The following is a 13,331-nucleotide window of genomic DNA, read 5'->3' as shown; positions in this document are numbered from 1 at the left end:
TGTTAAGAGTTTTTGTATAAATCTTGGTGTGCATATCCATGAGCAGGTGTGTACAAATTTCAAATGCAAAGCTAGCCATCACATGTGCAATGAAATTCCGGCAAGCTACAAAAATGGGGCCTGTGTGTTCAGCTGCTACATGCAATATTTTTGCATGTGTTGAATGTTAAGCTGCTTTCGTCATGTGACTTCTTACCATCACTGAAAGCACCATGCAACATAAACAACCAAAGTTCCAGTAATTGCGAATTTTATTTATGGAAGCACTTTTCTAATAATGAAATCATGCGCTCTTCCCTGTCAGCAGCCTTCTTTTCCCGCTCGGCAGCTTCTTCTTGCATCTTCAGTGCCCTTTCCCCGAGCTCAAATTCTTTTTGCTTCGAATTTTCCAATGCAATACGCAGCTTCCGCTGCTCTTCGATGAGCTGGCTCAGTAAGATGTCCCTTTGTGGCCTTTTTGGGCGAATGCACGGGGACCGCTGCTTAGCCATCAACTGCTTCTCCGCTGGTGTTTGTGGTCCCGTAGAAACAGTTGCTTCTGAAATTTGGTCAGGGCTACCAGGGGTGGAAAGCTGCAGGGGCGATGGGCCGCTGGATGTCTCATCCACATAGTCTGTAGGACCTGAATATACAGGGCTTTCGTCTTGCCCGTGCACCATGCTGTGGAAAAGCTGAACCAATAATACATATCAAATGTTGGTATGCAAAGACAAAGTAATCAAGAGCTTGAACCACAATAGATTGACACATCATATAGGTGTGGCTTTAGAATCTCCATGGCAAGGGCTATAGTCAGTGTTTAATCACAATCACAAGCCATGACAGACAATAATATACAAGCTATGTTGCATACTGTGATAAACATATATTCAGCTTGTGTCATCATCATATGAGAGCTCGTAAAGAAAGGTGCGGCTTCAGAACGGTACACTCCATGGTACATGCCTTTCTTGGCGAACAAAAATAAAACATTTTGCGTCACAACAGTACTGACTGAAAACCATGAAGGTGTGGCGGCAGTTCAGAGACTGTACATGCAGCTCTTTTTCTTACCTCCTCAGCTGTGGCTTGCTGGCGACAGACTGTCTCTTCCGCCAGGCTAGAGTCATTAGCAGGAAGTGTGCCTAGGAATTGGTGCAATTCCCAATAAAATTTCCATGCTACTGCTCCTTGCCCCGTTGTTTTCTTCCTCAGCTCCCTGGAAAAGTTGGTTATTGTTCATGAAGTTTTCAGAATTGCTACGAGAGTACAATGTTTAAGGAGAGAAGGGCCGTGGCACCATGATAAAAGCCACTTTAATGAAACAAATCGGCACACGGTCGTGCAAGTAAACGCTTGATTCTGTTGTTTTTTCAAGTTGGGTGCTGTCACTTTACGCAGCGAGGACTACTAAATGAAACAAAAATGCGGAGGCAAACAACTAGCACCTTAAGGCTGTCTGGTTAGTCAACTTTTCATCAGAAATTATCAGCAATGGGCAGTGACATGAAGACGGAACAGGACGCGCACTGCCGTTGCGCGGGTGTCGTCTCCGCGTTCTATGCCCGTGCTGCTGCGCGCTGCTGGTTCAGATCACGTACTACATAACGAAACAAAAAGGCAGTGCTTACCTGCACTTGTTTCCCAGGTTCTCGATTTTTGCCTTGATTGCCTTAAGCGGCTTTTCAATGCCCTCTGCGTGGAGGGCTTCGTGAATAGCAGCATAAACTATCGCGTTCCTCTTTGTCCGGCGCAAGTCACAAAGGTGATCCTGCCACACTTTGATTAGAGCGTAAGTCTCCGACTCTGTCCACTGAGCTCGGTTTTTTGCTCCGCCCTCGGCCATCGCGGATCCAGCAAGAATAAATAACAAACAACTCCGAGCGCACAACTACCGCAGCAATTGACACAGCCAGCACTCCGGACACCGGCAACACAACGCACGCGCCTGCCGCTGGCTCATGGGCTGGCTACGGCTGGCTTTGGGCCACGCTACACAAAAAAAGCCAAAAAACATGCCTGCTCGTCCATTCCGGTTGGCTGGTAGCGAGAGTGACAGTTTTATTTTTTCCGGTGCTATTCGTTATTATTATATAAATAAATGAACGACCACAGAATTATACGGGCGTTGAAATATTATAATGCTTGTGTCGCGTTTGAAATTTATGTTCGGTGCATAATCGCACCAAGTCTCTGGTGTCGAGGGAACACATTAGCTCGGAGTTTGCTGGCGAATGAGTTCCCCAAACTCATTCGATACCTAATGTCGTTTTCATCGAATGTCATTATATTTTCTCGTGTGGCAGCAAACTAATGTCGTTTTGAACGAATGTCATTCGATGGAAATGACATTAAATTTGCCGTGTGGCAGGGGTATAAAACTTGAAATTTTTGAACTCCCACAAGCCGAGTCCAAGCGCTCAAACGAGTTTTAGCGCGTTAGAAAATTATCAACTGCAGAGATGCTACTGAGGGCGCTGCGATCGCCGAGGTGAGCGGACGCGTTCACATCGGCTCTGTCTTCTACAAATGATTTCGCAGCGATTTCAACTGCATTTCATTGCCAACCTTTCATCAAAGGATCCGTGAAGTCGAGAGGCATCGACGGATACCCAGTTTTGAGGTGGGCCACCATTCTTCGCAGAGATATTGCACATTCTGCGCTTCGACCCCGCCACAGCCTCGCTAGGTCTAGGCGTGAACGCCAGACGCTAGGCCTAGCCGGCGCAACCGCTGCGCGCCGCTGACAGACGCGGCGCCACGTATACGGACTCTCTCCAACAAAGCGTCACAAGCCGACGAACGTGACTCAAGAATGAACGTGCAAGTGATGGGGGAAGACATTTCCGCCGACGAAATTACCGAAGAAGCCAGACGGAAGACCACCGGAGCGCAGCGTTCGAGACCCCGAGACCACGGTGCGAATTCGACGCACGACATCGATGCAAGAGCGAACGCGCCTAGCACCGGCCAGCGAGGTATGAAACTCAAGCGTGTCAAAGGAAAGGTTATCAAAGCGGGACGCATGCCCAGACTACCAAAGGAGGAAATTAAAATCGTGGTACGACCAAAAGGCGGCCCCGACGGTCGCCGCCGCAATCTTCGCGGCCGCCAACATAACGGGAGACGAAAGTGCGGAAGGCACGGTCTGTCCGAACTCGCACCAGAACATCGTCGTAGTCAGCACACCGAAACGAGCGAACGCGCACCGCTATGCCAAACTGCGGGAAATTCACATCCAAGGGAAACCACACGAAGTCAACGCGTACGAAAGGGCATCCGATAATACAGCCAAGGGAGTGATTCGTGGCATCCCAATTGAGGACGGACCCCGAGCACTGGACGAGAACACCGTAAATCCGAGAAACCCACTGGCACTGGCGGCCAAACGCATAGGCACTACGACCGCGGTAGTAATTGCCTTCGACGGACTCAAAGTGCCCAACCACGTCAGGTACGGCACAACACTCGTTCGTTGCACGTTGTATCGCAAGCAAATTGACACATGTTACAAGTGCGGACGCCTCGGCCACCCATGGACGTTTGCCCAAATCCCGCCAACCGCATTTGCAGGGGTTACAGAATCCGCAGCCCAGACTTAGGGCACCAATGCTCACCCAAGTGTAACCTATGCGGCGGCGCTCACATGAAGGCCGACAAGGCCTGCAAAGCAAGGTACAAGACTCCGTATGTGATTCGCAGGCGACGATGGGAGCGCCAAAACGCACATGCCCAACTGACACAGCAAGACTTCCCGCCCATCCAGCCGCACAGAGCCAGATCCACGTCCCGATCGCGTGGCCGGTCCCGGTCCCGCAGTCGTCAAAGGCACAACCGCGCTCCGACAAGATCGAGATCCAGGAAGCCAACTCCCGGAGACAAGGTGAGCTGGGCGGACACTGTCCGGGGTATCGCGCGGGAGGGGGTCGTAACACCACCTGCAGTCCCAGAGCAGAATAAAAAAGCCGATAATGACATTTTAGAGGCGCTAAGGAAAGAGAACACAGAAATGCGAAAAGAGAACGCGGTAATGCGCGAACAAGTCCAAAAGATAATGCAAGAGATGCGAGAACTCAGACGCGAGCGCGCCGGGATGGAACATAACAAACAGAACGCACAACAGCAGGTACCGGCGAGCGTTCCTGACGCGGACGCGCCCGCCCCGAAGAAGCGGGCGATACAACAACACCACGAGGGCATATTCGAAAGCCAGGTGCAAGTGGAAATTACAGACATCAAGGAAATGCTGTGCACCATGCAAAGTACCGTTGAGACCCTACACGCAACATTCCTCGGCCTCGCAAACAGGACCACTAACCTTGAAGGAAACATGAAGGTAATACTGAATCACTCTGTGTTCACGCAACACGGACACGCACCGGCGAGCAGTGGGGCGGGACCGAGCCACCATTAAGGCCAGCCGGGTAACTTGCATCAGCATCAACATGGCCAACGATAACCTAGGGATAGTAATATGGCAGTTGAACTGCCGCGGCTTCGCCGGCAAAAAGGACGTTCTACAGCAACACATCAGGCACGCAACACGTAAACCGGACGTAATATTACTCCAAGAAACGCTCACCAACGCGGCTACCTTAACAGGCTACAAAACGCAAGGTAGCAAAATCGAGGGGAGGGGTGTATGCACGCTCGTTAGGAAGCGTCTCACATTCGTTGGCCACGAACTAAGCGGCGTCCAGATGGAACACGCGCTCATCGAACTGATACCCACCAAGCAGAGGAAACAAAGTATATTCATACTGAACGTATACAGCAGCCCGTCTAAACGCCGCCAACGCTTCCGAGCGCTGTTTCAGAAGACGCTCGAGAATGCCGGATCCCGGACGTTGATTGCAGAGGGAGATTTCAACGCGGCAGACACGGCATGGGGTTATGGCTACAGCACGACCAAGGGAAGACAACTCGGGCAAGATGCACAAGAACTCTACTTCACGTTACTTACGGATCCGGCGCACCCGACGAGAATCGGTACCTCCACTACCAGAGACACGACCCCGGAGCTGACGTTCGTTCGAAATACCGGGACGACGCCTACCACGTGGAAAAACACGTCGACCGACCTGGGGAGTGACGACATGATCGTCGATGTACACGCACAGACTCTGGGCAAGGCGCATGGCAGCAAGCGAAATTTCAAATGGACCGAATAAGAAGATTTTAGAAATAAACGAGACCATCAAGAGTCTTCAGGAGATACGATCACGGACATCGAAGCCTGGGCGTGCTCGCTGGTTGCAGACGCCAAAGCGTCAACCAAGACCGTCTAAACCGAGGTTGAAACTGACAACATGGACAGCCACCTGGCGCATCTCATCGAGGCGAAGAACTCTGTCCTGGCCAGATGGAAGGGGCAGAGGCTCAATTTCAAGTTTATTGTTATTGCATGTACAAGAAACGGGCTTACATATTATATACAGCATCAGGAGGTCCCAGAGTGAGAAACTGCCAGGGGGATCTCCAATCATTAGTGGGTGCATAAGAGTATTAGAGCAGCAAGTAGAGGGCGAACAAACAAACAAAACAAAAGAAAAAGAGAAAAAAAAACGTGTCAAGAAATACAATTCATAGGGAACAAGTGCAAATAAATAGAAGACAATTAGATATATACTAAAAACAGCGTTATACAGTAATATCACAATAAATAATCATAAGCAGGAATATCTAGTAATCTGTAATAAAAATTTGGCTCTTCTGCATATTACGAGCAAAGAAAAATACAAAGTGTTTTACAGAAACATGAAGCCTAACGATACAATAACAGAAATAATGTAAAGAAAATTGAATAAATGTTTTTGTGACAAATGAAAAGATGGTTCTGCTAACAGTATTCGTTTAATATTGTGTTTAAAAAAACTGCAATAGAAGAGATGACTGAATATTAACAGGGATGCGATTCCAATGTGAAATACCATAGAAACGAAGTGTAAATTTACCATGGTTAGATTTAATTTTAGGTAATAGAAGGCTATAGCGTTCTGAAAATCTAGTATTATTTTTGTTCATGAGGTTATCAAAAGGAAGACTGTGTAAGGTTATTTCACGATGAAAGAGACGAAATGTAATGAGTGAAAACTTATGATAGAAGAGCTGTTGAATGGGTAAAACGTTAAGACGTTGACAGAAAGGTAAAGAATGGCAGCGGAATGAGCTAAAGGTCATTAATTTTATTGCCTCATTCTGAAGACGTTGAAGTGGTTTGAGATGAATGGCATATGAATTACCCCATGAAGATAAACAGTATGATAAATGACTGTTAATATAAGCTTGATACACGATCTAATAATATGAGGGTGGAAGAATGCGCGTGGTTTAATGATAATGCGGATGCCAAATGAAACCTTTCTTATTAGCGAGTTGGCATGGCTATTGAACTTAAGGTGTTGTCGAGAGTAATACCCAGAAATTTAACAGTATCACATGTCGGTATAACATAAGTATTTAACGAGACAGTTATTGGAGAAGAAATCGACGTTTGTGGATTATGAAATAGTACAAAGGTTGTTTTTAAGGGATTGATTTGAAGTTTATTATCAGTGCACCAGAAATACACATTGTTAAGATCAGTGTTAGGTGTGCCTTGAAGTGCGGTAAGCGATTTCTGTGATGAGTAGATGGTCGTGTCATCAGCATATAACAAACAGTTACAATTGGTAAGTACATTAGGTAGATCGTTTATAAATAATAAGAAAACCAATGGGCCTAGTATAGAGCCTTGGGGAACGCCACAGTTAATTACTTTAGTAGAAGAGAACTGGTCATTAAGATACACTAGTTGAGGCCTGTTAGACAAGCAGCTGCGAATAAGATTTAAAGGTGGGCCAGTAATACCGAAAGATTCGAGCTTATACAGAAGAATAGAATGATCTAGAGTGTCAAAGGCTTTTGTTAGATCGATGAATATGGCTCCTGCAACAAACCCTTCGTCAATAAAGCGTTTAATGTTATCTGTGAAATTAATACCAATTTCGTCGAATAATTCTGCCTAAAACCACATTGTAATGGAGAAAGAAGATTAAATATATTGAGATAGTGCATTAGACGAGTGTAAATAAGTTTTTCAATGATCTTACTAAAAAACGGCAAAATGCAAATTGGGCGGTAGTTATTAATGTTTTCACGAGAAAAGTTTTTGAACACAGGTAGTGCTTTACCATGTTTCATCAAATCAGGAAATATGCGTGTGCTAAAAGTTTTGTTAACGATATCTGCAAAAACAAATGATATGTCTGCCGCAACCAGTTTTATTCTAGAAGGCGGAATAGAATCTAGGCCAGGTCCAGTGACATTAAGAGAAGAAATTACCTTTACATCTTCGGAAGAAACCGGTCGAAGGAAAAATGACCGAGGACAACGTGGGAGATGGCGTAAAACACTAGGCGATAGAGTGTTCTGATCACTAAAAATGATCACTAAAATCATTTGATATGTCAGCCTCGGTTATGCATTCCTCGTTGTCGTAAATTATTTTTTAATGCGCGTGTTAGACTCTGTAATATTAAGAAATTCTTTAATAAGCTCCCAATTCCGTCTGTTATTCATTCCGATCTGAATTATCCGTCTTTCATAATAGTCCCGTTTTGCGCGTTTAAGGATACAGAAAGGATATTGCTATAATTCTTAAATTTAGTTCGCAAAGTTGTGTTGAACGGCTGCAGTCTCACCTTTTTGTGAAGATTATTCTTTTTTGTTATAGAGCGCAGCAACGCATTTGTAATCCATGGATTTCTGGGAGACGAGAATCTTTGCTGAAAGGATACATGAGTTGAGCACTCAATGATATAATTTGTTATTGTTGATAAAAATATCGAGTACGCCCTGTCAGGAGAGTTCTCCTGAAAAATGCTCTCCCAACAAGTGCCTTGTACCTTCTGGATAAATAACGTTTCATTGAAAGAATTTTTGGAGTATTGGTGACACTGCGTACGCTTTGCGAAACCCAGAAGGAAGAACAAACGATAGTGATCAGTAATGGAATAATCTATTACCTCAGTAGTATAATCAGATGATGATGAGGAAAATATGTGATCTATCAATGTGCAAGAACCAGAAGTATCGCACCTGGTTGGAACATCGATTAGGGAAGAGAAACCGTAGCTAAAAAGCAGTTGGTATAATCAGAGCATGACTGACAGTTGGGATTAAGTATGTTGATGTTAATGTCACCACAAATGATCATGTTCTTGTTTTCGTTGGTTAAGACGATGAGTATTTCTTCTAGCTGCGAACAAAAGTCCGAATACGACGATGACGGGGAACGATAAACGGACGCCAGGATTGTATTCCGGTTATTGAGGGGCAGAACATTCCGGTCGAACTCCAGCCAGACTGACTCGCACAGCAAATTGAGGAACGAAAGATCATGACGACGGGTTTACAAAATCGACGAATTCACAAAAATGGTAGATCCGCCACTTCGCTGAACTCCCACGGTAACTATATTCACTGGTATATCCTGGCAGACCAAATAGATTGCCATCTACCGGTGTTAGCCATGTTTCAGACAGGCATATTAACGAAACATTATGGTTGAGTAAAGTAAGGAAGTTCAAAAGGTCATCATGATGTTTGCGCAGACTTCGAATATTGCAGTGAATGAACGAAAATTTGGGCGATTTGTCGTGTAACAACGTTTTAACCTGATCGCATGAAAACATGCCTCTACTCATGGTGAGGATTTCCTTCGGAAAAAAAATGGAAATGGAATGAGCGAGATTTAAGAAATACGCGACTGTACTCACTTGATCCAACATTAAGTTTTCGAGCGCCATCACAGCTTCGCCGTAGAGACGCCACGCTTTTATATAGACTTTGGTTGGGTGTTGCCTTTACTAAAGCCTATGCCTTCCGCATAGGGATGACCGACACCCCGACCTGTGACCACTGCGGCCATGAAGAATCAACTGGCCATATATTGTGCTCCTGCCCTCAGTACAGTCCACAGAGGGCATGCCTTAGCCACGAACTTGACCAACTGGACGACCAACCGCTATCTGAAAAAATAATTCTACAGCATCGAAAGGACCTACCGTCGCAGAAGAAGGCCGTGCAAGCGCTTTTGCGCTTCTTACAATCTACCGGCCTGTGTGAAAGACTTTAACTGGAACGCCTTGTGTGTGTGTGTCTCCATGTGTGCACGTTCCTTTTTGCGTTTTCCTCTCTATCATCTTTCTAACCCCTATCCCCCATCCCCAGTGTAGGGTAGCAAACCGGAGACTCACATCTGGTTAACCTCCCTGCGTTTCCTTTTCCTTCTCTCTCTCTCTCTCTACTTCGGAAAAACAGGAGTGCAGGCGCACTGATTATGTAAAGATAGCCAGATCGCTTACGCCTGAGATGCGATAAACGCGGCTATTCTCAGCCTTTCTAGCTTTGATTGCGCAGTTTTCAGTCCAGAGGAATCGCCATCCTTTAGTCTTCTTCAATTCGAGAGCTTTTGCGAAAAGTCGCTTGTTCTCTGGCGTGAAGTGATCATTCACGAAAAACGGGGAATCATTGTTTCGCGAAAATCCAATGGCTCATGTGGTGAGCTTAGCCTATTTAGCTTTACTAATGAATTCAGTTCGCTTCGACCTGGAACAGAATCGTGCGATAATGTTTTTGTCTTTTTTTGCGGCGACACGATGAGTAATGTCAATGTCGGAGGGGACGATAGGACAGCCAGTTTTTTCACCAATGGTCTGTATTACAGCCAGGCAGTTTTCACCTTCCGTGACGGGAATGCCTTTTACTTCAACGTTGTTGAGTCGGGAATTCTGCTCTAGAGACATGAGACGTTGAGACAGCTTTGCGTTTTCATCCTTTAACAGCTTATTTTCCTTCAAAATGGTCTCATTCGGTACTTTCACGGATTCATACAGTCCATTGAACATGCAAAGACTTTCTTGCATTGATTTCATTTCGGCATGTAGTGTTGCTATTTCTTTCGCTAGCTCGGTACACGACGGCATCTTCAAACAAACACAACACGCACTTGCGGCAACAGGGCAGCGGCAAAGATGAATTAGGAAATGAACAAGTTTGTAGGAGACAAACCTGTACGAAGTATGGGGACGGAATTAGTTGCGTGCTCGCTGCCGCAACCCTTGCTGCCTTCAGAAAGAAAATAGCGGAGATCAACCACAACATCGAGAAGCACTGCCGAACGGTCAACCGCCAGCAATGGGATGAGTTATGCAATGCAGTCGACGGCCAACTACACAACGGGAAATCGTGGACCCTGCTCACGCATCTGTTGGACGTAACGAAAACCAAGTCCCACCAGAGGAGCTGCCTCGCGCGTCTATTACACAAGGAGCTCGAGAAGCACGGTGAAGATGCAGTGACCGTCCGGTTACGAGCGAAGTACTTGCCGCACACTTCGATCGCACAACACGGCCCATATGAGGGGGATCCGAACGCAGAATTATATAAAGACTTTAGCGTAGAAGAGATCAGGACAGCGCTGCACAACCTCTACGGGGTGTCGCATAGCGCAATAAATAATCTTCTTTGCTTGCATTTTCACATGGTCATGTCTTCGAATTATTTTGTGCATTTTGTTTTGTTCCAATGTTTTCGAACTCATAATCTAGACTTCTGTTATTATAAGATCGCCAGGCGGTATAAATTATTCCGCAGCCCTCCACAACGGCACCTCTTTCTTCCTTTCTTTGACTACCTCCTTTATCCTTTCCCTTACGGCGCGATTCAAGTGTCTGCCGTTATCTGAGACAGATACTGCGCCATTTCTTTTACCCAAAAACCAATTTTCATTTTTTATTTTTCTTGTCCCCTTTCTTGTAAAGGAATATATTTTGCATGTTTACTATTAGTACAGATGTTTAGTCCGTGCTTCCTTGTCAAGCTTAACTGGGCCTCATGAAATTCTGATTATTAGCCCAGACGACCCACCAGTTACTCTGGGAAATAATCATCAATGTTAATCTTGAAAATGGCATTATGTTTGCACTAGCAGCAAACATGGGCGACTTAAGCACTCTTGCTTTTTGGAAGTAGATACCTCCCATTGATTCCTTTTTTCTTCGATCACTGTGAAAAAACTAAATTCTTGTGTGGGTAAATAATGACTTGCACTGATTATTGTTTTAGTTTTTTTCACAGTCGCGGCGCCGGTCTTTCAGGTTTGGATAATCTGATCCTTAAATTCACGCAAGATATTTCCCTCGACAGATGTTTATCGGTTAGCCTATCATATGTACACATTTTTCATTATAAACGGAGCTCTTAAACCATTGAACATTATAATTCCAGATACCATAAATGTGCAACACTTGGGAACAAGACGAGCGAATGCTTTTTGCTTTCGCATGGCTGTTCCTCATGATATCGTGGAGCTCCGACAACTTCTGTGGCGCAGGGCATAACACACTGTTATCAAAAAGTGCGGTCACATCCTTCACATTTCATGCTAGGGGCTGCATGTATGGAATGACTCCCATTTTTTTCTTTCTTTTCATGTTCATCTTTGGGTATGAGAACCCCTCTTGTACTACCCGCAACAATTTTTCACAAGAGTACTCTATCGGTTATAGACTGGTGACATGAATGCTTGACGCTTGACTCGAGGGAAGTACAATTACGTTTTCTACTTATATTGAGTGCCCGAGGAGAAAAATTAACACTTCTCTTTGGAATTTCAGTCTTTTATATCAATGCTGAACCCCGAACCTGATCCAGGATGGCGGTGCTTCAAAAAAACGACCAGCATATCTGAACTGCCGACCAGTAAAGGATCTTCAGGGACTCACGTTTGAAGATGTGTGAGTAGTTATCTGGAAGCAATATATCTTTAGGTGCGGATATGAACGTCCAACTATAAAACTATAACCATATTTGGGGAAAACAGTCAGCTAAATTCATTTACCCTACATCCATATACCACGTGGATAAAGGCCCAAGATTGCATACATTCAGGATTGGAATAGCACTCTCACATTCCCACAATCAACCATAAGACTTGTAAAACACTCGTTGATGGCTGCTGATGCATTTTCATCAAAAACAATTTATGTAATTACTACCGAATAGCCTTCCACGTCTGATATCACAAGCCCCAATTTGTTGCAGAAAGGAACTCTATAAGAAAACGGAAATTCTTACTTCATTCCTTTCTTCTAGGTAGTAGACTAATGTGTTTACTAGCCTGCGGACCCCGTCAATGAATTTTCTGGAGATGCTTCTTGGAAGACCACCGTTTCCAACATTGAGAAGAGTGGTTCTGAAAGGGGTGGAGATACGAGGTTTTTGGTTGGCTTATTCTTTATTTCAAACGTTGTGTATTGCCCCAGGACGCGTGATACAGGCCACGAAATTCATATATCTGAGGTAAATAATTTTTTATTGCATTATTTATACTGAGCGATTTCGGTTCTGGTTTCTGAGCGCCGGGGTGTGCTGCGACGTCACGATCAGGGAAGAGCAGCAACCTTGGTCACATGGGTCCTAAAAGTTCTCACGCAAGTAGTGCAGCGTCGTCTGCTCTCATACACATGCTGTGCATAGCAGCGCCTTTCGAAATCATGATCCGACAAATTTCGTCGGTACTGCGATATGCTGAGAAAAGCCAAGCGGGCAAGGAACGACACTGAGTCCTGAAACCAAGCGGCTTGCTTCGGCCGATCTCTGTCGCCATACCGCGTATGCCAACATGGTTTCAGCGTTGTGTTTCGGTTGGCACGCCGACCGCGATGCTCGGCGGTCGTCTGTGTCGATGGCCCGTAGCTGACCATGGCCACATTACAGCGACACGGTGCGTCACTTTTCCTACCGACCAATAGCCGTCTCAGTCTTCACTTCGCGCCGCGCCGCGAGACTGCCCAGGGTTCCGTGCCTGCTGATTACTATATCTGCCGCTAATTTAGCAAACAGTCCACGTATTCGCTTAACGAATGCTTCCAGACAATTGTACAGGACTGAGCATTTACCGCATGGGTACGTAACTCCTCCAGGAATGCGCCCATGATGACGACTGCATCTCGGCGCTACTTTTGTTCATGTATATGCGTCTGTATACAGGCAGCAATTGCTCGTTAGTTCGGCATGATTGGCAAGGTGCGTTCCGCTTAGGTTAAGCAAGCTCATTTCTTTTGCGCCGGTTGCGCGTTTACTTGTTTGCGCAGTGCGATAAGTTTATTTGCAAGAATCGCCGAATAATGCGAGCACCAGATAGGCGAAAGCTTCATAGCCAGGCTGTTGAAAACGCGTAGGACCGTCGTTTCTGACTCGTTGTAACTGCTTTTTGCTTTTCCGATCTGTCCAGTACTTGAATTTAAATTGGTTTATCTAGAGGTGTGTTCGGAACCCATTTGAGATAATAAAAATGGCTAATTTGT

At 45.4% G+C, this 13,331-nt stretch overlaps 1 protein-coding gene across 1 annotated transcript; it reads right to left on the bottom strand.

Annotated features, from left to right (window-relative positions):
* Nucleotides 1-244: 244 nt before the first annotated feature.
* On the bottom strand, nucleotides 245-1,113 carry LOC144119010 (uncharacterized). Its single transcript, XM_077651760.1, has 2 exons — nucleotides 1,054-1,113; nucleotides 245-671 (listed from the first exon to the last, which is right to left on the bottom strand). The coding sequence occupies exon 2, from the start codon at nucleotides 657-659 to the stop codon at nucleotides 252-254; it is 408 nt and encodes a 135-aa protein (XP_077507886.1). The 5' UTR covers nucleotides 660-671; nucleotides 1,054-1,113; the 3' UTR covers nucleotides 245-251.
* Between the last annotated feature and the right edge of the window lie 12,218 nt (nucleotides 1,114-13,331).

This window comes from Amblyomma americanum, chromosome 2 (assembly GCF_052857255.1).
Source record: "Amblyomma americanum isolate KBUSLIRL-KWMA chromosome 2, ASM5285725v1, whole genome shotgun sequence".
NCBI classification, from domain to species: domain Eukaryota; kingdom Metazoa; phylum Arthropoda; class Arachnida; order Ixodida; family Ixodidae; genus Amblyomma; species Amblyomma americanum.
Note: the sequence above shows the minus strand (reverse complement) of the source record. Positions and strands in the feature narration are given on the sequence as shown.

What these genes read in the sequence shown, in the direction of transcription:
- LOC144119010 (XM_077651760.1), bottom strand. Translation starts at nt 659, where the DNA reads ATGGTGCACGGGCAAGACGAAAGCCCTGTATATTCAGGTCCTACAGAC.